The sequence below is a fragment of the Trichosurus vulpecula genome, chromosome 2, assembly GCF_011100635.1.
Source record: "Trichosurus vulpecula isolate mTriVul1 chromosome 2, mTriVul1.pri, whole genome shotgun sequence".
NCBI classification, from domain to species: Eukaryota; Metazoa; Chordata; class Mammalia; order Diprotodontia; family Phalangeridae; genus Trichosurus; species Trichosurus vulpecula.
In genome coordinates, this window is record NC_050574.1 from 284,006,978 (window position 1) to 284,033,085 (window position 26,108).

General features: G+C 35.1%; 1 protein-coding gene across 1 annotated transcript in view; it reads left to right on the forward strand.

The window, feature by feature from the left end:
* LRP1B (LDL receptor related protein 1B) overlaps positions 1-26,108 on the forward strand; it is a 2,306,513-nt gene that overhangs the window by 1,872,929 nt on the left and 407,476 nt on the right. Inside the window, exons 44-50 of the mRNA XM_036744555.1 lie at positions 1,402-1,594; positions 2,284-2,409; positions 8,251-8,379; positions 11,236-11,355; positions 18,579-18,692; positions 18,950-19,099; positions 22,357-22,479. Of these exons, the coding sequence (XP_036600450.1) occupies positions 1,402-1,594; positions 2,284-2,409; positions 8,251-8,379; positions 11,236-11,355; positions 18,579-18,692; positions 18,950-19,099; positions 22,357-22,479 (955 nt within the window). The remainder of the gene's footprint in view (positions 1-1,401; positions 1,595-2,283; positions 2,410-8,250; positions 8,380-11,235; positions 11,356-18,578; positions 18,693-18,949; positions 19,100-22,356; positions 22,480-26,108) is intronic.

The window sequence follows — 26,108 nt, forward strand, 5'->3', positions numbered from 1 at the left end:
TTGAAACCAGGACTTGACTTTTACTTACCTCTGTATCCCCAGGGTTTCCTACAGTGTCTTTTTTATAGAAAATGCTTCATAAATGCTTACTGACTGACTGACCTCTCATCTACATGTTCAAATTATTTCCAACCATCAAGATGTAACTCATGTCTAATCTCCCTGCTTCAGAAGCCTTTCATAACTATCCTTGCCCTCTAGGTGTTCCTGTCTGTAGATAGGATCATGCTAAGAACATTGAGTCCCAGAAAAATAGCGTGCCTCCTCCTTGGTGAAATCCAGAATCAGTCAAAAAAGACCAACCTAACAATCCACACCAGAAAAAGGAAATGGATGAAGAATATGCTCAGCTAATATCCTACAGAAATTAGTGGCTGTTCCATGAATTACACATAGTAAATGCTCAACAAGTATTATCTGAATTGAATTAAGTTGTGATTTTAACTTGTGGAATCTCTGTGCACAATAATTTTAATATTTTATTAACTTTTCACATGGTTATGTCTTATTCCCCGATCTAAATGATAAGATTTTTGAAGGAGGGATATGTTTTTCCTGTCTTGAATCTGGGACCATGCTGAGTATCCAGTAACTTTCAATGACTATTCATTGATATAATTTCGACATATAAGTTATGAAGACAAAAAGTATCCCTTTGTAATTATAAAGTTATTAGTACTGTTTATTATATTTAATATTTTCAACATATTCTGTGAACTATTTAGCAAATAATTCCATGATTAATAAATTTCTATTTAATAATTCTTACTAAATTTGTTATTAATTTACACATTGTAAATAAACTTTTAAAATTGCAGTATGATATTTTGTTTTGTTTAGTCATTTTTCAATCATGTCTGACTCTTTGTGACCCTATGTCTTGGCAAAGACACTGGAGTGATTTGCCATTTCTTTCTTCAGTTCATTTTATGGATGAGGAAAGTGAGGCAAACAAAGTTAATTAGCTAGTAACATAGCTAGTAACTGTCTGAGGCCAGATTTGTACTTGGGAAGATGTGTCTTTCTGACTCCAGGTCCGACACTGTATCCACTGAGCCACGTAGCTGTATATCAGTTTACCATAGATTAAATTTCCTTCAGTCACTACTAAGCTGACTGTTTTCTTCTGCATATTGTTTTGCATTGTGCTTTTTTGCTTTATTATATTCTTAGCATGCTTCAGTTTATATGGTAACTATTACATGATTCTTGAATATTTAGGTGTGACTTTTCTCTGTATTTAGATCAAGTTCTCATTATCTTTGTATCTGACCCAGCACCCAGCAAAGTCATCTGTATATAAAAGTCATTTTTAGTTGATATTAAAACAGTGTATATATGTATATGTGTATATATATATGTCTAATGTATATAATGTTGTTATGTTGTCATTTACTTCAGGTGATTGTCAAATCTGGACCTGGGACTTTCCTTAGTTTAGCTGTTTATGACAATTATATCTTCTGGTCAGACTGGGGAAGACGAGCAATTCTGCGTTCAAATAAATACACAGGAGGAGATACAAAGGTTCTTCGTTCTGACATACCACACCAGCCAATGGGTATTATCGCCGTGGCCAATGATACGAATAGCTGTAAGTTGGAATGGAAAAGATTATGATTCCTTAATTACAGAGTGTACCAAATTTCACTCAGATTTCCTCATACGTTGGGCATTAATTCTTAGATGACTGAAACCATTACATTATCATTCATGATTTCACTATTTTCATATATCAGAGTGGCTTGAAAGAGTTAATATTGTTTCTAAACAGAGCTCATTTGCCACCACACTGAATCTGGCTCATTTAGGAATATCCATTTAGATCAATTTTTTCATAAATTAATGTTTCTGCCATTTCATAGCTCTCTATTTCATCCTCCATATCCTTGACTAAAGAGACAAATTGAATTGCTTACATTGAAAATTAAAATGTTTTGGTAGATAAATTTTGTAAATGGATTTATAACTTCCTTTGAACCTCCTATTGTTCCATTTACAGTGCTATGTTTCCATATCTATGTGATTTTCATTATACTAGAGGTTTTGATCTCAGACTGTTCTTGGTTTTGTGTGTACTTTTCAACTTGTTAGAATTGTGCAGTGATTCATTAGTCAATCTTGCCTAGTGTAGCCTTAAAAAAATCCCACTTGGCTCTAAATCTCCTTTGTTTAGTACATATCTGTGGTCAGTTTATCATTAAGATGACCCTAGTACAGGAATCTACCTGTAGTGCATGTTAAGTATATGGTTCTAATAGAAATTTTTTTTTAAATTCACAGGTGAACTTTCTCCATGTGCATTAGCAAATGGAGGTTGCCACGACCTGTGCCTCTTGACGCCTGATGGGAGGGTGAATTGTTCATGCAGGGGAGATCGGGTATTGTTAGATGACAACAGATGTGTGAGTAAGTAATAGGAACTGAAATATGAAATGAGGCAGTTATTCAGAATCACCCATAGGACCATTGGGATGGCTTCATTATATGTATAAGGCTGGAAATTTAGAACTCTCTGCAAACATTAGAGACAGCTGATTGATGCTACTCTCCAGCAAAGTTCTCTGCTCCCACTTATTTTTTAGCTCTATCATAGAGATGCCATTGGATTAGCAATGTTAACAAAGGTACTATTGACCTATGTCATCTCATGGAGTGGCAGGTTTACAGGCTAGCATAACGAGTGCCTTTACTCATTCATCAGTTGAGACCGCATAATTTGGACTTTCTGAATGCCCAAGTTTCTAAACTTAATTAAAGGCAAATGAAAACTGCAGTGTGTTTAGACACTGGATCAGGAGCCTTGAGATCAAGCCATTTCCAGTCAGTCACAGTATGTAAATGAGAGGGAATGGATCATGCAACTGATTTGCGGTATTTTTCATACCATTTATTAAGAAGGTAGCATTGCAGCACTGCATGATGTTTATACTTCCAAAAGGGATTTCGATCTTTAATTAGCACAGTTATACTATATACTTATTAACAACAAAGTTTCCAGTTCCATTTCCAAAATAAATAAAGGTTTGACTGTTCTGATCTTTCCATGAGTTTTAGCAGCCAGCAGAAAAATAGACCCTTTCCTTTGACTAGATTGAGGATAATTTTATTCAAAGAAGATGAGAAGCAGATTTATTTCTATCAGAAAATGATGAACCCACCTCTCAGAATATGGGAATTCCTTAACATTTCCCTTCTCTATGTCTGTATCCTTGTGTGTTATTTCCTCATCTTTGAAAAGAACAAGAACCTTATTGACCCCTGCATATTAAGGTCATAAAAATGAATATCCAGCAATGAAGTGATTTTTAAAAAAGTTATTTAGCTCCATCTTTGCTGAATTCTATACTTACTCCTGAGCTCCAGTATTAATGACCTACCTAACAGGGATGTGTTATAGCATCTGGATAGCACAATTATCTTATCATAAAAACTGCTGGACTCTAAAGGGTGAGAGAAATCTAAAGACATGAGCATGTGCATCCTCATTTTACTGAGTGGAACTTCAACATAAAAGCATCCCTTCCTTGCAAAAAGGAGGAATAAATATAGAAAGGCTGATTTATTCCTAGCCTACATCAAAGTGAATGTGATGATGCTATGAATTATAAGTATAGGCAGCCAATCTAGGTGATTCAGGCTCCCAAATCTTCCTTTTCCCTTACAAGCAATTCTTCCTGAATACTCAGATAATTGTGGAAACTGCCCACTTCGGTTTGCCTTTGTAGTCACAACCTTAATATTGTGGATCCAATCCCATCTGTAAGCCTCTGGCATAAGCCAAGCATTAGAGTCACTCATGTTTCTTCACAGGTCACCACAGGTTGGAAGCAAAGTATTGCCTTCAATCAAAACAGCAAGGCTTATTTGTGTACTGTACAGACCTAGGCTAGCAGCAAAATAGATTGGATAAAACTGTCCCTATTATGCCATTCTGCTTCACTCTATTGGGGAGACGGAATGGGTCAGACAGGCTGCCATCAATTCTGACATGTACAGTTGTACTAACACAGGACTATAGACTCTTGCTGAATTTCTTATGACTGCCAAGCCTGCTAAATAGCCATGTTGTATAGCTTGGAAAGTTGGTGAGGCCGGGCACTGACTTCTACACCACTGGTATAAAATTCTGCTAGGTTGGAAGACATTGGAGTCTTTAGCCTCTTGTAGCAGTCACTGATAAAAGCAGTGCATGTATACTGACTTCATCCTCCTATCTGCTATCCCAAAGCCTCATCTGTTTTTGGCTGTCTTAGTGATGCTTATCAAAGGAGGAATACTGGGAAGGAGCGAATAGAAGGGAATAAAAGGCCTGGGCATGGAACGTCCAATCAATCAATCAACAAACATTGCTGTTCACTGTTTTAGGCGCTGCTAGGTGCTGGGAATACCAAGCAAGCGGCTTGGTCTCTGCCATCGAAGAGCTTACCAAGGATGAGGATAGACAATGTTTATATATGGATATTAACAACAGATAAAAGATGATTTTGTGGGAGTGGGGACTAGAAGCTGTGGAGAGACTGGGGAAGGTTTATGTAGAAGGCGGCTCCTGAGCTGTCTCTTAAAGGAAATGAAGGGATCTGTGAGGGAGTATACTCTAGACATCAGTGACAGGCAGTGCTAAGATATGGAGACAGAAATATTGTGTGAAAAGACCTTAGGAATTTACTCAGATCTGTTTTTGTCACCTCTGTTAAAAGACACTTTCATAAATATCTTATCCTTTTGTTGAGTGACTGTGAGTACATTGATTCTAATAGATCCTGGAAAATTGTAAAGCTTTGAGCCTAGCCTGTGCTTAGATTGTCATCTCCAAACCATCTAGGAAGCCATGTTTGTGAAGGCTCATCACTAGATGCTAAATTGCCAGCTCATTTACAAAAAGGTAAATGCTCACTACAGTGAAATGCAGGTACCTAAAAAAATGAAGGAAGCATTATTTTGCAAAGTGTGATCAGGGTAGAGGAGGCAGCTATATTAACTCCAAGTAATAGTTAAAAAATAAAGCCTCTAAATATTAGAAAACTCAAACAATATCAGTGACTTTAATACTGTCTCAATTAAATGGCTATGGAAGAAGGATTAGTAAGAAATTAAGAATAATTAAAATTAAAAATGAGAATAAATTTTAAAAATTAAGCTAACTTTCCTGCATTAGGATAGATAAATGGCATTCTAATTAGCTCAGTCATAATTAATAAGGTCAGATTTCATTAGTGAATGAATCAACATGGCACTGATTGGGAGTGCTAAAAAAGAGAACATAGGGAGGCACTGACTTACCACTGAATATGTCCCAGATATTCAGTGGTAATTCATTGGTTTGGACCTCATGATATGTCTTCTCATAGGAGCAAAGTTATAAAAGGTCGTTAGATTTTCAGTCCAGTCCATGAAAGCTTATTTATCTATAATACAGCTGAATGGTAATACTACTAGTAACATATAACCTTTCAGGCCTCACATGGCTTCATGGGTGAGCAGAGCTTTAAATTCTACATGCCCCTGAGCAGCCAGCTTTGAAAGCCAAGTGGGTAAAATTACTTGTCTGTGTTTTGAGAATTTTCCAGTGCCATCTTGTCCCACTCTGGTCACTCGATAGTGGCATCTTGTTATCTGGATCTTGACTTTGGAAAGTGAGCATAACTTTCACTCTCCTTAATTCTGGCTTTCAATCCTTCTGGTAAGAAAAGGTGTCCCAAAAGTTTTAGTAGATTTTTAAACTTTAATATTTAAAACTTTAAGCTATTACAATTTTAAGCTGTTAAAGCTTAAAATTTCACTGAAACTTTTTTGGGACACCCAGGATATTTCCATTTACTTTAATCCTGGACTTTTAAACATGACTCCTGACTATATAGTGGTTATGTATTCTCATTGTCTCCAAAAGCTGTAAATTGTGCTTCTTTATTTGAAGTCCCTGCATTATTCTTTGGCTTCTGAGAACTGGTCAAAACACTATTTCTGGGTCAGGTAAGTTGTCCCAGGGATCTATTATCCAGGTAGCTGGCTCTGCCTTAAAGTATCTTTACATCACACCTTACAGCAATGCCAAAGGGTTAAGTCTCTTACATGCTGGAGGTCCACAGTTAGTCAACACTGTCATATTATAATCGACAATGTTGGTCCTATGGAGATTCATTTTGAGTGCCACCTAGAAATGACATTAGTATGTCTTCCTTCTTTATTCTGCCACGTAACCTGTTACCCTCACTCCTACCCATTGCAGAGTCAACTTTCCTCTTTTCCTACTCAAGTGAGTACTAAATACTCAAGTTATCAGGGATTTGGACCGAGAGCTATTAGTTAGGAATGGGTGTGGACTTGGTAGAAGGAAGATGTGGGGGACTGGAAATTTGGATCAAGGAGGCAGGTACTTTAGTGAGAAGCAAGGCAGGTAAAGTGAAGGCTGTGGAATCGGACTCCAGCTAATGTTTCTAAAGAGGTTTTTAAGGCGCTAGGGTAAAGGCTGAGGTAGGAAGTATTTGGAGATACCTCCAGTGGTTATGGCTCCCATGAGCACAGGGTATCCCTGAGGGGTAGGGCTGTATGAACAATTGAGACTCCAGCCTCCTAACATAACAGGAGCGGTTTTAGTTCTAGGGACAGCAGAGTCTGTGTGTGCTGATTAAGCAAGGTAGAAAACATTGAGAGGGGGAAATGGAGGTTTTTGGCATTGTGTACTCTTATATGTGTCTACAAGGGTCACTCATAAATTAAATTCCTAGGTAGGCAATTCTAAACAGGCCCTGACTACCTCCAACTTTAGATGCCTCAACTTTTCTCCTTTAGTGATTTAATGGCTCTGTCATTTCATCAATGTGACTACTCTCTCCTTTGGTGCAGACTGTAACTCATTCATCCTTTCCCAAGCTGGGTGACTTGTTGATGCGTCTCCATAAATCATCCAAAGAGGAGCCACCCTATATCTTCGAGGCCTTCCTCTAGGCCTTTGAACATTGTGTGGGTAGTTGTGGAGAATTTGGTCTGTCCAGCTATTATCTTAATTGCCCTTAATATATATCTAGCCTATACTGTTTTTTCATTTTACATATATACATATATATTCATACACACATACAAAACCCCTTCTTATGTACAAGATATTGTTTTTAATAAGCTGAAGCCTGTTAATAATCACTATTTTTTTAAAAGCCCGTAATCATATAAAAACCAGTTCCATTAAAAACAAAATAGGACACCAAAATACATGAACTATCAAATTAGTTTATATATGTATATATGTAATTAAATGCTTTCCTAGCTTTCATCTATAAAAATATACCAACAATAACTTTTATGTATTTATATAATTCCTTTACATAGAAAATTTGTTTTATATAATTTATTATAATTATATACATTTGCATAATTTATATAATAAAATATTATGATATAATTTATGTAATTATTTAAGGTTTCCTTGGTAATTTACAAATGTAATTTCATTTGATCCTTGTAAAAATAATATTAGTCAGTCAGTAAACATTTATTAAGTGCCTACTATGTGTCAGACATTGAGATAAGTGCTGGTACAACAACCCTGGGAGGTAGATACTGTTATTATTTCCACTTTACAGGTGAGGAGACTGAGGCACAAAGAGGTTCAATGACTTGTCTAGATTCACACAACTAGTAAGTGTCATACTGGATTTGAACTCAGATCTTCTGACTCCATATTTGGCACTCTATCCATTATACCACTTACTATATCCACTGTATCTCAAAGGGACAAAAATCAAGCTTTTTTTAAAAATAATCACCATTGACAATAAGCACATCTAATGTTCTGTTGTTCAGTGTCTTTACTTAATACATTTGGGTGCCCTTTGAATCCATCTTGTTGTTATTGTTTAGTCATTCAGTCATGTCCCACTCTTTGTGACCCCACATGGGATTTTCTTGTCAAAAATACCAGTTTATCATTTCCTTCTCCAGTGAATTAAGGCAAACAGAGGTTAAGGGACTTGCCCAGGGTCACACAGCTAGTGAGTGTCTGAGGCCAGATTTAAACTCTGGTCTCCTCATTCCTGGCCCAGTACCCTATCCACTGATCCATAAATCTATAGTCCAGGCCAAATGGTTTTCACCCTACTGCTTTAATGCCATATATTGTTAGCATATGGCTATTCAAATAAAATATTGGCACTTCTTTATCAATGTGTACAGAATCAAATACTAATAAATTGTTACTTTATGACTGAATTGCAAAAATTAATACGGGGAAAATAATTTTTATTCTCATTCTAGCTAAGAATTCATCTTGCAACATTTATTCTGAGTTTGAATGTGGGAATGGTGAGTGCATTGACTACCAGCTAACCTGTGATGGCATTGTTCATTGTAAGGATAAATCTGATGAAAAATTGCTATACTGTGGTAAGTTTCTTAAACATGTCTTTACTACTCAAATGAGATGATGTATGTAATGTGTCTGTAAACCTTAAAAAACTATTATTATTGTTTTATTATCATTATTATTCTAGTGGTACTACTGATTCCTTTTCTACATGATTGTTTTCTACGTGATTATTTTATTGTATTTCCTGAATTCATTCATGAAAATGTTTTTCAAAGGTGGACATTGTCTTTGAGCATATTAAGATAGAGTACATTTTTTTTTTCCTCCTGAATAGTAGAACCTGGAATTCTCTGATGGCATTCATGTACTGCTTCCATTCACTAACTTTAGTCCAACACTTAACAGGATCCATGTTATAACCCACTTGGCCATCAGTCTTCATGCTAGATTCAGATCCCTGGTTTCAGTAATTTATAGGTAGATTTCTTGGTTAACTACTGGGAAGGAATCTACTACCAATCAATTCTAAATAGAATATAAATGCTTAATAAAGAGTTCAAATCTAAGATAAACAAGGAAGAAAGAGTAAGAGGGCACCTGACTGCACTGGATAACTTCACCTCACCAACCCAGACAGACTATCCCAGGATCCCAAAAGAATTTGTCAATGTGATTGCTAAGACACAGTCACTTATCTCTGAAAGAAGTGAAGTGGGGAAGATCTGACAGGAGACTGAAAAAAGGCAACTGTTGTTCTAATCTTAAAAAAGAGAGGGAGAATGGATTCTGAAAATTATGGTGTCCTTGAGTTCAATTCCTTGTAAAGAACTGAAATGAATTAATAAAGGAGTGACTTATGAACATCTAGAAAGAGAAGCAATGATCACTGAGTCATCATAGATTTATAGAAATTAAATCATGCTAAATTAACCTCATTTCCTCTTCTGAAAGCAGTACTAGACTTGTAGTCAGGGTTATTTTTTAGACATCATTTATCTAGGTTTCAAAAAAGCATTTATCAAAATTTTCATATTATACTCGTAGGCAAGATGAATGGAAGTAGCTATTTCAGAGTATAATTCGGTGGAATGAGAAATCAATATGAGACTTTAAAAGTAGTTATTAATGGACCACTGTAAACTAGGAACGAGGTCCCTAATGGAAATCCACATGGATTCTTGGTCCTGTGCTTTTCAAAAATTTTTATCAGTGTCTTGAGTGAAGATATAGATGGTAGTGTTTATCATATTTTCGATTGACAAAAAACCTGAGAGGCATAGTGACCAAAGTTGATGACAGTGTTCATTTATCTTCATCAAAGTAGAATGTTGGCCAGAAGAGAGCTAATGACATAACACTGGGACACTCTACCAAAGATGTTCTTCTAGATTTACATTACTTTAATCACCACTCTTTGGAGCATTTTCAGATCTACCTACCTATAATATCCTCTAGCCCACATCTCTCTATCTTCTCAAAAATATATTATGTGATTCAATTATGTAAAAACCACAAATACTATATCCATGGTATTTCTCAAGTCAAATAGTCTGGTAAACCTGTTCAAAAAAGGAAATAAAATTATCCTGGCATCATTTGTCCCTGCTTAAGCCATGCCAGTTCTTAGCACTTCACTTTCTATAAGCTCAATAACTGTTGCTTTAATAATATATTGTAGAAAATGGGCAGGAATTCAAGTTAACCTTAGCAGTCTATAGTTTTAGATATATACTTTCCTTCTTATTTGGAAATTGAGTCATTTGCCCAGCTCTGGTACTACAATAGCTTCTTTTTTCAGAGGTTGCCAAGAGAAGCTTATCTCTTATATTCCAAATTTCCTTTAATACCCAGAAATATAGCTCAGTAGGATTCAGTTACAATTCTTTTGAGGACTTAAATATCGAACTTATTAAGTATGTTTGTACTGTAAGTACTACCAGATCTAAAGATCATTCTCTTTCATAGAGAAAATAGAAGAGAGAGAAGATTGGAGGATAGTTTCTTTCTGCTCAGTATCTGACTCCATCTACATTGGTTTGGTTCTCTCTCCTTTGACTTTCCTTCTACCCTGGTATAGCCAAGAGTACTATGTCAGGAGGCCCTCATGTCAAGAGGCGTTCTAGGGCATTGCTGCTAAAACTACTGGCCTCAGAGTCATCTTACTAGCCCTGTAATCTCTGCCGAGTTACTTGAATCCTCTGAGACTCAGTTTCCTCTTCTATAAAATGAGGATAATAAGTCTGAGTATAATTTTAATTTTTAATAACTTTAAGAACATAAATGTTGCAAGTGTTCAAAATCAACACTTGAAAGGTTAATTATTTAAAATTTCAAAATATTGATGTCTTTCTTGTTACAATTCAATATAGCCACCATCTTGTGCTGTAATTATTCTAGTCAGTTTTTAAACTTTGTAAAAACTTTTTATCAGCCCCTATTTAGCAACTAAAAAGATGCAAATAGGCTCAGGATCATTCAGAGAATCAGATTTGGATACATACATGATAGTTTTGATGTGACACTGTTAGAAAAAGTCTAATGAATATAGGTCAAGTGATTGAAGTGGTCATACAAGGGGACCTCCTCTAGTGTTAGTCAGAAACTATCACATGCAAAATGTAAACTGATAGGGTGTTCTTTCTTGTAAACATTTAAGTTATATCATTAAAATTCATGAAATTAAATAAATATAAAATAAATTGAAATAATGAAATTTTGAAATCATGTTTCTTATAAGTTTATAGCTTTTGTACTTTGGGAGTTATGAAAGCTTACTACTTTACAGACTTTTGGGATACTCTCTACCCTACCCTCATCAAAAAGTTTTTGTGTAGATCAAATGGGACAATGTATGAATGTAGAAACTTAATACCCTATATAAATGTAGGCTACTTTTAATTAATTTTGTTGATTTTTGTCAATTTAATTAACAGAAAACAGAAGTTGCCGAAGAGGTTTCAAACACTGTTATAATCGCCGTTGTATTCCAAATAGCAAGTTATGTGATGGTGAAGATGATTGTGGGGATAATTCTGATGAACTAGACTGTAAAGGTAAATAGGAGTTGTCATTTGTACAGGTTCACAATTAAAAATGTATTTTTTTTTGTTTTATTATGAGAAGTTTGTTAAAATGTTATCTCAAATAAATCCTCTGTCTTCTTTGTTGGCTCCTCTTCCCTCCTATTAAATGTTGTTACTGATTTTTCCACATCTTGAAATACTTATTAGACATTTCCATTTAAGTATTATGTAATCACCTAACAGGATGTCTGCTGCTTCATTCATCATACCTCACTCACCCTAAACTGTGTCATCATCATGACTTTCTACTTTATGCTAATGGTCTCACCATCAACTTGTCATCAAGGCTCAAAAACTAGGAGGGATCTTTGATTCTTCCCTATGCCTCTTCTATCATATTAATCATCCATCTGTATTCATTCTTCCATTGAAGTGGGACATAGACATTCCTTCTTTTTTATTCTGCCATTGCCATGGTCCAGACCCTTAATTCATCTTTATTTTAATACAGTACTTCCATATTGGTCTTCCTTCCTCCTATCACTCCCTACTCTCTCATACACATTTCATTCAGATCAGTCATTAAAATTTCTTTTCATCATGTCCATTCTTACTCCAGAAATATTAATGATCCTCAATTGTCTGCGAGATAAATTCTGAACACTATAAAAGCTTGCTGGCATTTAAGGCCTTCTGATATCCACTGCCAACATACCTTTACAATCTATTTGCCCAGAACTCTTCTACATGTTTTCTGATACATACCAGCCAAACTGATCATTCATCTTTGATTATGTTGTTTCTTCTATCCAAAATATCACATCTACTTAGAGTTGTGCTGACAAATGTTTAGCAACTGGCTATCTGAAAAAAAAAGTGTATTCATGACACACTTTTAAGTTTAATCCCCACTATTAAGCTTTTCTTTATCACTTTTTAAAGTCTTTAAACTCTTTTTAAAATTCCTTAAAAAAAATCGACAAAATAATGACTCAGGCTCTGATTTATAGCATTTGCCTTTTTCTGTGGTATTAATGCTCACAATGAAAATTTAAAAATTGTGTCTCATGGGCCAGTGTGAGTTGGCTCCTGTACACCATTACGTTTACCCCATCTTCCCTTATCTTCTTATTAAAGTCATGTACATACTTCTACACTCAGTGCCAAGTTTCACTTACTTCATTAAGTCTTCCCTGACCCTCCTACCCATAATGAACTCTTCATCTTCTGAACTATCATTTTTCATGCCATTAATTTGGCACTCAGTTCTGTAGTTGGGTAGGGATATTGACTAGATCTATAATTTCATTGATACAGTGAATTCCCTTTTGAGGGAACTTCCTCTACTTTTGAGACCACCATTTTCTCAGCAGCTTTATAGAGAGGTGCCCAAAGCCCTTAAATCTTCATGGCTCTGAGACCAGTTCACTGTGCTATATTGTCTTTCATGAATATTGTCTCTTAACTTCTGAATTAATTTATCTTGTTTCTACAACCAGATTATAAATTACTCCCTATAATAAAATGAATTAACATATGTAAAGTAGTTTGAAAATCCTAAAGCGCTTTATAAATGCTAGCTTTATTATTATTATTATTATTAGACCTTTGTCTTACATTTTTAATCTCTTTTCACCAAGTCTATTGACTTGTAAATTGAAGCCATTCAATAAATATTGTTGACTGATTTGAAAGGTAATTTAATCTTCAAACATATTTATTAAAGTTTTATTTGTAGAGCCATCTCTAAAGGTTGCTGAAGGGGTAGGGAGAGATATGGAATCGTACTCTATGTCTGTCTTTCTTTTCTTCCTATCTTTCTTTTTAATGTTAGAAAGTAAAAATGAAGGTTAACCTCAAAAGTGAAAAGAAAATATTCATTATTAAGCCTGAGAAGAGTTTGCTGGATAGGAGAAGGGAAGGGTGGGGAAAAATCTCCTCTTCTACTTTTCTACCTCTTCCCTTTGCTTTTTTGATGGTTTCAGGGAGGAAGGTAAATGATTCTTGCCTCCAAGATAAATTCTGATAGGTTGATTCCTTCTGTGTGTGCATGCCTTCTTGTAGATAACATTTTGGTCTAGTGGTTAATTATCCTAAGCTCATTGGGTCTCAGTTTCCTCATTTGTAAAATGATCAGATTGGGCTATTCTTTTCTGGCTCCATGAATATATGATGTATACATATGGGCCTCAGGTACTTTTTTTAACTAGTTAAGGAAGCCATGTCCTCTTATTAGCTACTAATGAAGCAGCATTGGTATCCTCAATTTCAGGTCCCTGATTTGATGCACTCAGGGAAATGCTCTATTTTATGTGCCATATGCTTGATACTCTATAAACAGATGTAGTATCTTATTGAGAGCCTATTACTTAAGATTAAAAATATGATATGGCAGAGCTATTTAGGGAATAATTGTAATACACACCTAAACAGTGGCATTAATAATAGGCTTATTTCATATGTTAGTGAAAAAGAACCCAAGGATACCATGTAGTTTAGATAATAACCCGAAATGCTCAGGATGGCAAAGGGGGAGCAAGTAGCTATGACTCTGTGGAAAGAAAGGGAAGCAAAAGCAAAAAAAAAACAAAACAAAAAAAAAAGCCAGACCCAAAACACTCCAGAAAAAGGGCTGGCAAATTTATTTATTTACCTAGTTAAATGTAGCTAGAGGAATGGGAAATTAAGGGCTAGGAGACATTATGAAAATAAAAAAATAGAAGATAAGATATTAAGAAATAGATATAAGTATAGGGAAAAATCATTATCAACAGGAATATAAAACAATTATTAAGCTAATGTAAAGAGTCCTTAGGGGGGAAAAAAGTTTAGTTAGAAAAATGGTTTATAAAAAATCCATTAGTTTGGTTGAGATTATAAACTGTAATACCTACCAGATGGCAGGAATGCAACAAATACATACTGATTGATTGACTGAAGTGGTATTATTTCTAAAAGAATTAAAAATAGATATAAAAACTTCTTAGATTTTTCCTAATGCCAATAAGCAGAATTTATTAAAATAATAGTAATTCAAGTTAAATGGTTTTTTTTACTTAGATTCAGTGTACATAATTGATATTTCTGACACAGTGCTGCAACAGATGTGAATAGCAGGAAAGAACAATGAGTAAATTCACAAATTGTATCTTTTTATTCTTCATAACGATAATATTAATAGCAATAATAATCATCTGGTTGCTGAAGTGAAGTTCCATGTCTTGATTGCAGGTGTCAGCAGGGTAATGTTGACTGGGCATAGGCCTCTGTTGTATGTAATTAAAGTATTCTTGTAGGAATTAAAACAAATTTGTATTCATTCCTGGGAACTAACAGATTTAATCAAGCCTTGAAAATCTCACTCAAAATCAACAAATATTTAGTTTTTGCCAATATAAGAGGAGTCATTATGATATCTTTTTTTAATGTTCAGCCACACATAGTTCATTTCTGCCATTTGCTTTCAGAAGAATTTTAACAGTACATCTTCCCAAGATCATGGTGGATAAGATTTTGATTTAGTCTCTGATAATCTGGCTAGGACACAAAGCACAGACTCAATGGTGTCATTACGAAACAACATAGGACAAGAACTAGAGGAAATGGGAGAATAGTCTCTGGATTCTAGCCTCTCCTGGCCCCTATTCCTTAGTCATGTCTCCTCTGAAATGGTGCATGTAATACCACCACCACCCCTAATACATACACAAACGCGCACGCATACACTCATAACGATTTATAGATAGGATTTTATAGAATTTACAGCATTTTTGCCTGTCATTTTATTAGCCTATGGAATTCCCAGGTAAGGAAACCTTCACTACCAGTGATGAGTGACACCTTCTCTGTGACTATGTACAAAATAAGTCTATAAGCACTAACTCCAATTAAAGTTAGAAAGGATTTTGTGGGAATATGCTTAATTGAAGCCATTCTTAACTCATAAGATTAAATGATTGCTGACTTTCTGGCTTTCATTAATGTTATTTTTTTATTAGTCTATCAGGGCAGAGAGTCAGACTTTAGGGTGCAAAGGGATGTTAGAAAGCCTTATTTTCTGTCATTTGTCTTTTGAAGAAAACTATTAAATGTTTTGTTCATCTACCTTTATAGATTTTTTTCTCATGACTAAAATTGTTGAGTATTGGTAGTCATGCTATCTTGGGGACATCCAAGTTGTTCCTCAGAGGTTTTGTCATACTTTAATTCTCTATCATTTATGTGGGTACACAGATGACTAGAAATAGAAAGGCTACATGTCCATCCTGATCCTCTCTTTGAGAAGAGTGTAAAGTGTTCCCCCTAGAAAGTTATTTTTTCCTTTTTTGATACTCAAGTGCCTATAGGTGGACTGGAGAATTAAATAGTTTTTAAGACCTCTTTAAGAGAAGCTCAAGCTGTTTTCTTAAGTTCACAACAATACTTTGAAGAGTTCAAATAGAGAGAACAACTGATTTAAAGGAAATGTGTTCCTTTTTCATACTTATTTTTGGTGTAGACATTTCTCTCTTACAGTCTAGATAACAAAATGAGGTCAAAGAAATTTAGTTTGAAAGTATGTCATAGCAAATTAATTTTATATATATACATATGTATGTATGTATGTATGTATTTTCATTGTCAGTCTTGTTTAGCCACAGTCAGGCTGGGCATAAAGACTTTGAGAAGAGAAATTGACATGGTTTATTTCTAAGAAATATGTACAGAGACACCAAGAAAAAAGATAGAATTGGTATCTGATTTCATCGAATCATAATTGACTTGAAGGTAATTCACCGAGGACAAGGAAAGGATCAGGAAAATATTTGTTAGGACAATTTTAATCCTCTTTTTCCACTTTGAGTAACCAGTTACACTCATTCCCATTCTTGATATTGATGTATGTTCTCATTCATGTTTTCTTAGGTCAATATATTAGACTTTCTACCACAGAATATTGGGAGCAAATGCCATAGTTATTTTTATTTGACTTACTATTATGTGGATAGTATTCTTTTCCTTTCTCCATTTTCAGTGCCTTATTACTTGAGGAGGATTGGTCACTAAGCTTCATTATTCACGTGATAAATGAGAGATTCCATAGTCTTTCTCCCTTAAAAATAACTATAATGAAGAAATTGATTTCACTATTTAAACTGAGCAAAATAATGCTAGGATGGTACACTTGCTTAGGAAAATATAACAATCCAGGTAGTCCCTTACTCCGAGTTTATCTTTACTACCTGCTGTTGCTACAGATTTCTTTTCTGTACTCTCCTCCTTTTTGATACTGTAGAGGGCACTGTCACCTTGATTCCTCCCACTGCCTCTTGTTACCCTTCATTTCTCCCTTAGCTGTTACCTATACCTCCCAGGGAGGAGGCATGGAGTCCTCAGTGGATAGGTTGATATTAGGAAAATAATAGATAAAAGGAGAAGGTAGAGAAAATTGGGAAAATAATTATTGTGTTTCCATTCTTCCCCAGTTTCCTGGCCTACATGCTACCTTTTGAATCCCTTACTCCTCAAAAGAGCCCAGACTCAGGAGTCCCTTCTAACTCTGAGTTTCTTTGATTCTATACTTTTGCTCCTGTCTCTGAGCCTCACTGTTATATACTCAAACCCTGTGACACTTATTCTTTTCCAGTGAAAACAATTCTAGTTTCTTGTTTCTGGGAGAGTCCTCCTTCATTCTCAATCCTGACACTTTGTCCTTGACATCTCAAATTAGAACTATTAATGTGTTTTCCCATGGAAACGTCATTATATATGATGGTTAGTTGATTAATGCTATTCATATTATATTTCAAGTACATTATGGTTTAAAAAGGCTCTTCTGAATTGACTTGGGGCCTACGAACCTAACTTAATACTGTTTCTATGGAAAAATGCATTTTCCAAACAGCTGACATATTAAAGAGCTTTTGGAGCCCAGCCTATTCATAAATTGGGCACTGCTTGCAAATAATACATTCCAAAGAAATATAAAGGTTTTTTTTGTGTTAATATTATCTATAGTTTGGATTTTCTATCTGCTGCTCCATTCTAAAAGGAGAAAAAAACTATTTTAGCATTAATTTCCTTAAAATCAATAGAGAGAATACGCATAGGAGATTAATGGTAAAGATGATAGTGGTCACATTTTACCTTGCTTTCTCAGAAATATAAATAGTTTCAGAGACATACTTGTTTTTCTCTTTTTCAAACAATACATTTGTCTCTATTGGCAATGACAATTGTTTTGTATATTAAGATGATATTTTTAATGAGGTAAAAGTAAGATAATTACAATTGCAAATTGCATATAAAACATTTATTCTAATCATCCTTTAAACACAAATAAAGATGCAATTTGAAGGTATAATAAAAGCAGTGCATTATAAAGTACAAGCAAATGGCATGCACACCCTTGAGTAAAATTTGCATATTTAAGATAACATTTTAAAGCATTTGCAACTGATACAGCTCCTATGGATGCAGCTTCTATTTATAATTAAGCTCTTTAAAATATCAACAATAGTACAAGCATTATTATTGAAAAAGCCCTTCATATTGCACATTAGCTCACAAGCAAGATGTGAAAATTTGAATTTGGAACAGAGATCTCACTGAGGTTAATTTAACTTATGTAGCACTCCACGCACCTGTTCACAACATATTGCTAGAAACAATTATGCAGTAATAGATGTGTAAGCAATCCACACAGGAATATTTGGTTAAGAACTACCTCTGTATTTTGTACCACTGTGAATAGCATCATAACATAGAGAACCTGGCTTTCCCCTCAGTTTAGCAAGGATGTGGGCTAGCATAAATATTCACCACTAAGGCCAGGACATGCCAGATATACATATTTTGGTGCTGTACATGGTCACATGGTCTCTACCAAGCTCAAAAGTAGGAGGGAACATAGCATAATATGCTCTGAGGATACTTAGCAGTTCACTCTCTATGGTACCATTTTTAAAGAGGTATTGAAAAGCTTTTCTTTTAATACCTAGTGTTGGGATGCCAAGAAGGCTGCAGACATTAGTACTATGACCATTGGGAAAACTAGTACATTCTAGAGTCTTGCATAGCCTCTCACTAGATGTAGATTGAATTAAATTGAACTGAACATTAGAGGCAGGGTAGGTGGAGAATAGAGTCAAGTGTAATTTATACATTTGAGTACTTCTATCAAATTAATGTTTCATTAAGATTATTTTAATAAGCAATGTCAATATTTCTTTTGGCCTCCTTTGAACATGTAGGTATACTTTTTTTCTTTGTAGTTTCAACCTGTGCTGCTATTGAGTTTCGCTGTGCAGATGGGACTTGCATTCCAAAATCAGCACGATGCAACCAGAACACTGATTGTGCAGATGCTTCAGACGAGAAGAACTGCAGTAAGATGTGGAGATTCTTTACATTTTCTCTTCATACTCGAGTGTCCTTAGCATTGTACTGAACCTTGTCCAAATTCGTACTGAAACCCCATCCAGAACTAATATGTAATTAACCCCTGTGGTGTAGGATAATTGCATATTTACTTCTGTAAGTGAAGTTACCTGTTCTTTAACCTTGTGTCGGTGGCCTCAACAGAAGGCTCATAATCCCTGCAAATGGGAGTTTTACATTTTTTTTTCTTTTGACTTCCTTCTAGGTAACACAGACTGCACACATTTCTACAAACTAGGAGTAAAAACCACAGGATTCATCCAGTGTAATTCCACTTCACTGTGTATACTGCCGGCATGGATATGTGATGGCTCTAATGACTGTGGAGACTACTCAGACGAATTAAAGTGCCCAGGTAATTGTGGAAAGGAAAACAACCTGCACTTGGAAGATTGAGAGAGCAGCTGTGCAGAAGCCATTCATTCGTTTTAAGTCTGTGTATTCAAAGTGGAAATGCAAATTAAGAAGTAATGAAAAGTAGCCATCTCATTTTACTTCTGCTGTTCTGTCTTATTCAGTGGGTTATGTAAGTGATCACTAATGAAAATTCAAATTATTCTCAAGAAGATTACCCTATCTTTAGATCATTTGCCTTTAATGTTTTCAGTTCATCATTAGTCTTTTAAAGTTGGCAATTGATACGTGAAAATGGTTAATATATGTGACTCTTGGGTCAGAATTTCCTATGGCACAAAGGCCTCCAGTTTCATTATGGGAGTTTTTTGTGCGTTCATATGTTTGTTTGAGTTATCATAGTTCATATGTTCCTACTCAGAAAACCTAGCAAAAAAACCCAATGCTTTGTAGTACATTGTATAATGACATTAACTCCTACATTGCAAAAACATGCAGTAAAATATCATTCAAGAAAGTTTTACTTTATTTTGTTCTATTTCCAATTTATAGGTTTTTTTGAGATGACTAAGGGTACACGCATCAAGAGATTTAGTAGTTTTGCTCTTAAATTGTAGCAAAACTGGAAACAGAACAAAGACTTCATAGTTCAGTGCTGTGTCTAAAGGAGCAACAGTAGCAGTAACAATTAACATTTTTAAAAATCCTTTAAGATTTATATAAAGCACTAAACTATTAAAACATATTACATTGTCTCGAGTACTGTTGTTTTCTGTAGTGAATGTTTTGCCACTTATTTGTCATCAAAAATCATTCAGTCTTTTTCTTCCATAAGTCTTTCCTTGTGGAAGAGATGCATTAAGATTACAATACTCCAAGTGAAGAGTAACAAGGACCTGGATGGTAAATGTAAGTGGAGATACATGTAAGGATAGTGAGAACGTTGAAATGTACGGGGAGATTTGGTGAAGCACTGGATATGTGAAAGGAAGGAGAAGGAAGAATTAAAGATAACTGAAGTTTTAAAATGAGAGATTGGTAAATTTTTGATACCCAAAACAAAAATGAAGCCAGAAGAATTATATCATGGGAGAAAGGTTATAAGCTTGAGTTAGGACATTGATTTATGGTATCAAAAGGATGCATATGTAGACATATCCTATACACATTTGGAGATCTAGAGCCCACAACAGAGGTCAAAGACAAAAAAGTAAGAGGATATCTGATAGTCTGTGTATCTCTAAAGCCACTGGATAAGAGGATATCCAGTAGGAGTAGCAATCAACATTTTCATTTGCTGCAGAAAAGCAAATTAGTATTGAAGCTAAAAAAAGGTTATTGAATTTGACAATTTAGGTTATTGGTGAACTTTGGGGAAGCAATCAATACATGAGCAGTTGTAAAGTACCTACCATGTGCCAGGCACTGAGTTTCATTAGAATAGTGGAGACAACAACCAAATCGTAAAGGGTTTAGGTAGAGGGGAGGAAGTATATGGGTAAGATCATGGAACCATCTGGTGCATACTAATTTTTCAAAGTATTTGGCCATGAAAGGGGAAATGATGAGATAATTAGCTGAATAAGGGTAGAACCTTGTCCAGAACAGAAAGGAAAGAGAATAGATAATACTGAAAAAAATTGAGAAGTGGAAGAGGAGAGCTCTATGTCAGTTTCATCAGATGGCTTTAGTGAAGCAAGAAAATTTCATCAGTTATAAGCAAGAGGTATGTAAATGTGATTGGAGAATTGTTAGAGTAATAATTTTGAAGTAGTTTCAGTGAGGAGCAGCTAGGTGGTAAAGTGGATAGGGAGGACCTGAATTTAAATCAGGCCTCAGATGCTTACTAGGTGTGTGACCCTAGGCAAGTCACTTAATTGCAACTGCCAGAAAGGAAGGAAAGAAGGAAGGAAGGAAGGAAGGAAGAAAAGAAGGAAGGAAGGAAGGAAGGAAGGAAGGAAGGAAGGAAGGAAGGAAGAAAAGAAGGAAGGAAGGAAGGGAGGGAGGAAGAAAGAATTAGTGAAAATGAGATAGGGAAGCAGGAAAGAAAAAGATAGAATGATTCCCATTCAAGTTGGAGCCCAAAGCCTCAAGGTAATGAAGTAGAGGCCAAGACATTTGCCAGTGACTAATGTAAGATTATGACCTGAATGGTCAGGGTCAAGAAAATGAGACCAAGTTGGAGAGTATGTCAGAACCAGACTGAGGAGCAAATGGACAGATCTGGGGCTCTGTTGGAAAGGTCCGATGAAAAGAAAACTTTGAATTTCTAATAGAATTCATAGCACTTAGATTCTAGAGGGTAGGTTTCATGCCTGAGAACAGGGTGCTAGGATTCAGTTCAGCTTATGATGCTTAACATCTCATCTGAACACAACCATGAGTCTTAAAGGAAATGACTGTACTGCATTCGTATTTAAGTGTGTGTGTATTTTTCTTTCTTCTTTGTAATCATAATCGTATTGGCATGAACATATTAATTTAAATATATAGCATTCTGTCTATAACATATCCTCAAAAGAACCAGCAAAAGCTTTTGAAAATATGTATGGTGGGGTGGAGAGAGGAGACTGTGGCTTTTTTATTCTGCTTAATTTTTAAGATAGTAAAAACATTAACTTTTGCCATAACTGAAGTACTGACTCCTTTTAAACAACTAAAAAGTAAAAATTTCGGCCATGTTAAAATAGGGAAAAGAGATCTATTTTTTTCCTTCTTTTCTATATATTCCATTGCTGGCTGGGAAAATGTCAGCCAACTGACAACTTGCCAGTCAGTGCTAGGAGCAATGCTATGTCTATGTCAAACTGGTTTTGGGGCCATGAGTGATGGCAGGTGAAAGGAGAGAAATCAATTCTTTATAAACTGGATTGATGAACTAAGAAAATACAGTATTTAGGTATGATATGTAAGCTTAAATACTTCTGCAGTATTCTAAAAATTCAGGGTGTCAGTTAGTGAAATAAACAATTTTCAGTAGTACAAAGTTTCACTCCTAAACCATTCACTGGCGCTTAAAAACATTTTTTTTTGCCATATAAAAGTACATAAAAGAAGTCAACTAGATAGATAGAGACAATAATTTGACTTTCTTTTGCTTCACTTACTTTTGATTACTCTAACACAGCCTTTCCCATTCCCCAACCCCAAACCCTGAATACAATAGATAAGTAGTAATACTTATTTATCCTCTGACATTGAGAAAACAGTTGGTTTTAAATGATTTAATTAGATATTGCATTCTGTATTTTATCACAGTTCAAAGCAAACCCAAATGTGAAGAGAATTATTTTGGTTGTCCTAGTGGAAGATGTATTTTGAACACCTGGATATGTGATGGACAGAAAGACTGTGAAGATGGAGTTGATGAATTCCACTGTGGTGAGCACTTTTTCTCCCGCTTAAGCCACAATTTGTTTGTATCAAGGTTGTTGTTTTTGTTGTTGAGTAAGTGATTATATGTAGAAAAAAATACATGTTCATAAAGTAAGTTTTTTTCCAGGTTAAATAAAAACATGGACTTTATGAAATCTAGGGAAATAAACGAAGCATTTTCTACTAGTAGGAAAATATGTATTCAATACCTTTGAATTTTTTAGCAGAAATAAAGTATGCTCTGGTATAGAAAGTAGTAGAAAATGATTAAAATTGGATTTTTTTATGAAATGTCAAACTCGCTTAAAAGTAAATGTCATCATGAAATGTGAAGGTATAGTCTGTTTGATTAAGATGCTATATATCTTTATATTGGAGCTGAGTTCCCAACAAGACTAAGAGAGAACTTTAAAAATAGATTATGTGGATTCATAATTCCTGAAAGGGAGCCATTAAATTGTTATATCTTTTTATTTATTTGTGTGTATGTGATTAAGTTTTAGCCTTACTCATTTTCAAGTACGTTTTTCAATAGTTGTAGATGTATAGTGGAAACAGTTTAGGTTAATGTGTCTGGTCTTCACAAGGGTTTAGCAATTCATTATTTCATTTATCTAGATCAATATTTCAGGGCTCGAAAGATTTGTAATTTTGTTGATGTGACTACTCGTACCATTCATGCAGAACAAAACTGTGCTGTACCTTAGTTAAATGTTTTTCGAGAGTAGATGTGGCTTGAGAACTTAATGTATTGTACCCATCCTGGTGACAAGTCCCTCTGATTTTAGCTAAAGCTGTTCCTCCAATAACAGAAATAAAGTCCCTAATTGTTGTTGTTTAGTCATTTTCAGTCATGTCTGACTCTTTGAGACTCCATTTGGGGTTTTCTTGGCAAAGATACTGGAGTGTTTTGCCATTTCCTTCTTCAGTTATTAGATGCACATTAAAAGCTTTTTTTTGTTAAGTAGGACCTTCCAGAACTTGTGCTTTTCCAAGTCAAGGTCATGCTGCTCACTAGTAACTCCTATTGTGGAGGACGAAGTTGTTGAAACTTCAAGGAAACTTCAAGCCTCTGAGCAGGATACCCTTGGGTTTTAGGTTGGAAGGGAGAATAATAGGTCATTAAAAGAGAAAAAGGGATCAAGTCAAGTACAATGAGAGAACCTGGCCCTTGGGACTCATAACAAAACTGCATCCCCGTACTTCTTTTTAGAGTTAACCTTCTAAGACCTAGATTCTAGAGTATCCTAGAAGGGAAAAGGGATAATAAAGAAGGTTGAATTTAGAAAAAAAAACTTAGTAAAACGTTTTACAAGTTAATATCACTGAAATTGAGAGAATTAGAAGACAGGGAGGATTTTGAAAGTCCTTACACCCAGGAAAGAGAAAAGTAAAATAAAGGAAAAAGAAAATAGCAGTAAAAATAAACTCAAGGAATTCAGAATTGGATAGGTTAATGGAAGGTGGGGAAGTAAGTGAGAGGAAATGGCATGCAATACAAGGGAGTTGAGATGAGGAACAACAACACTTTACTGCAACAGACAATGGAAGGAGAATAGCATTGCTAGTAATGGAAGGCAGTTTGTGTGGTTGGATAATTTATCGGATTGATGTCAGAAATAAACAGAAAAAATGAATTATGCTTAATGTCATGATAAACAATTGAAAAACATAGTTAACTATTATCTGTAACAATTGACATATCATCAAAGTTCTTAGAGGAAAAGCTAGGAAAATTCCCCAAAGATACTGATAGAAATAAATTAAGGAACCTGAAGAGGTTATTAAGGAAAAATGATGATGGTTAGGGGAACCACAGGTTTCTAGGGGTGCTTGAGACCCCAAAATACCAACACGCCAGGTCCTGCTGAAAGAATTCGACTCAAGCCTTCTCAGCCAAGGGAAAAGAGAAAGTTTATTAGGGATTCACCATAATGGGCTGTCTTAAGAAATCCCACCCTTTGTGATGCCTGTTTTCCACTAGCGGGCCAGATTCAACCTGCTGAGTTAGATTGAATCTGAGCCCCTTCATGGAGGCAAGATGGAGATTATATACACAAAAGTTGTAGGAGGGATTGAGGGGTGGTCTGGGGTGACTAGAGGTGGGGTTTAGGGAGGGTCTTGAGGAGGAATCTAAGGAGGATAAGGTGGGGTCAGAGTCCAGGAACCAAGAGAATAAGATCAAGGGCAGGAAGTTCCTGAAGGAATATCAAGGTTGGGAAGTAACTGAAGGCATACATATCTATAGTTAACAAGAGGGCAAGGTTTAGGCCTAATGATAATGTGAGGCTATAGTCTCTGGGGAAGGCCAGATCTAGTTGGAAGAGTCAAGGAGTTGCCCCACAGTTCAAGGGGGCTCCCAGAGACTGTATTCCAGATTCAAGGGGGTTCCCAGAGACTGTGTCCTCATCAAACCAAGGAAACAAGCATTATTTTAAGTACTATGTGCCAGGCAGTGTGCTAAACACTTTGCAAATATTATCTCATTTCATCTTCATAACATCCCTGTGAGGCAGGTGTAGTACAATCCCCATTTCATAACTGAGGAACTGAGTCAGACAGAAGTTAAGTGACTTTCCTAAGTCACACAGCTAGTAAGTGTCTGACTCCAGATTTAACCTCAGGTCTTTCCAACTCTAGGCCCAACACTCTATTCTATTACAGAATGCCTCTGCAAATAAAATAGTAGAAGACTATAGTATTCTTTTCTCAGAGCTGGATAAATACAATAGAAATATGAAATTATACATTGATTTTTGAGAATGGAAGAAATAATTGAAAATTTTAAATGAATTTTTTTCATATTGTCTTATTTTTAAAATATTTTTCCATAAAGAAAATAGTAAAAGGAATAAGATTTAGGCCCTTTAATATAATTATTGGCTAATGAAATTTCATTTTAGAAATTTATTCTCCTGTTTTGAGGTTTTTTTTTGTATATGCTTGTTTAATGACACTCCTCAACCCCTATTTTTTTCTGTATCAACATAATTTGTCTTTTCACTGCACTTTCCTTTTCTTATTTTCTTCAGTCTTGTACCTAAAAATCAAATTTGTTCTTCCTCCAGTTACATTACCCAATGGGTTCATCTGTGATCAGTCTTCCCTTTATTTTAATATCTTGGCTCTACTATCACTATTTGTTATTTAAAGCTTTTTATTTTAGTTTTATTTAGTTTATTTTATAAACTTTATGAATTTATAAATTGCACTTAGATTTTCAAAATATAAAAATTAATTTTCAAAATATAAAATGTAATTTATTAATGGATCTATAATAAGGTGAAAATATTAATTATATATTATTAACAGTAACTTTTTAAGTTTTATGCAGGCAGTTGATATCACTAACATTTTAGACATCTTAGAATACAAATTATCATTAATGAACAATGAGATGACAATAAGAGAGTTGTTAAAAGTTAGGAACAGATAAGATTAGGAACGTTTTGGCTGCTGTTCCTTTAACTCCCTGATATCTGGTGAAGGAGCAAGTGACCACTGACAGGCTCAGAATCAGTAGAATAAGTTTTAAAAAAGGACTCAGGGAACAATCTAAAATGGTTACAAATAAGGAGTTATTGTAGAACGTTTCACATGTATAGAACTCTAATACAGAAAAAGAAACACTTGTA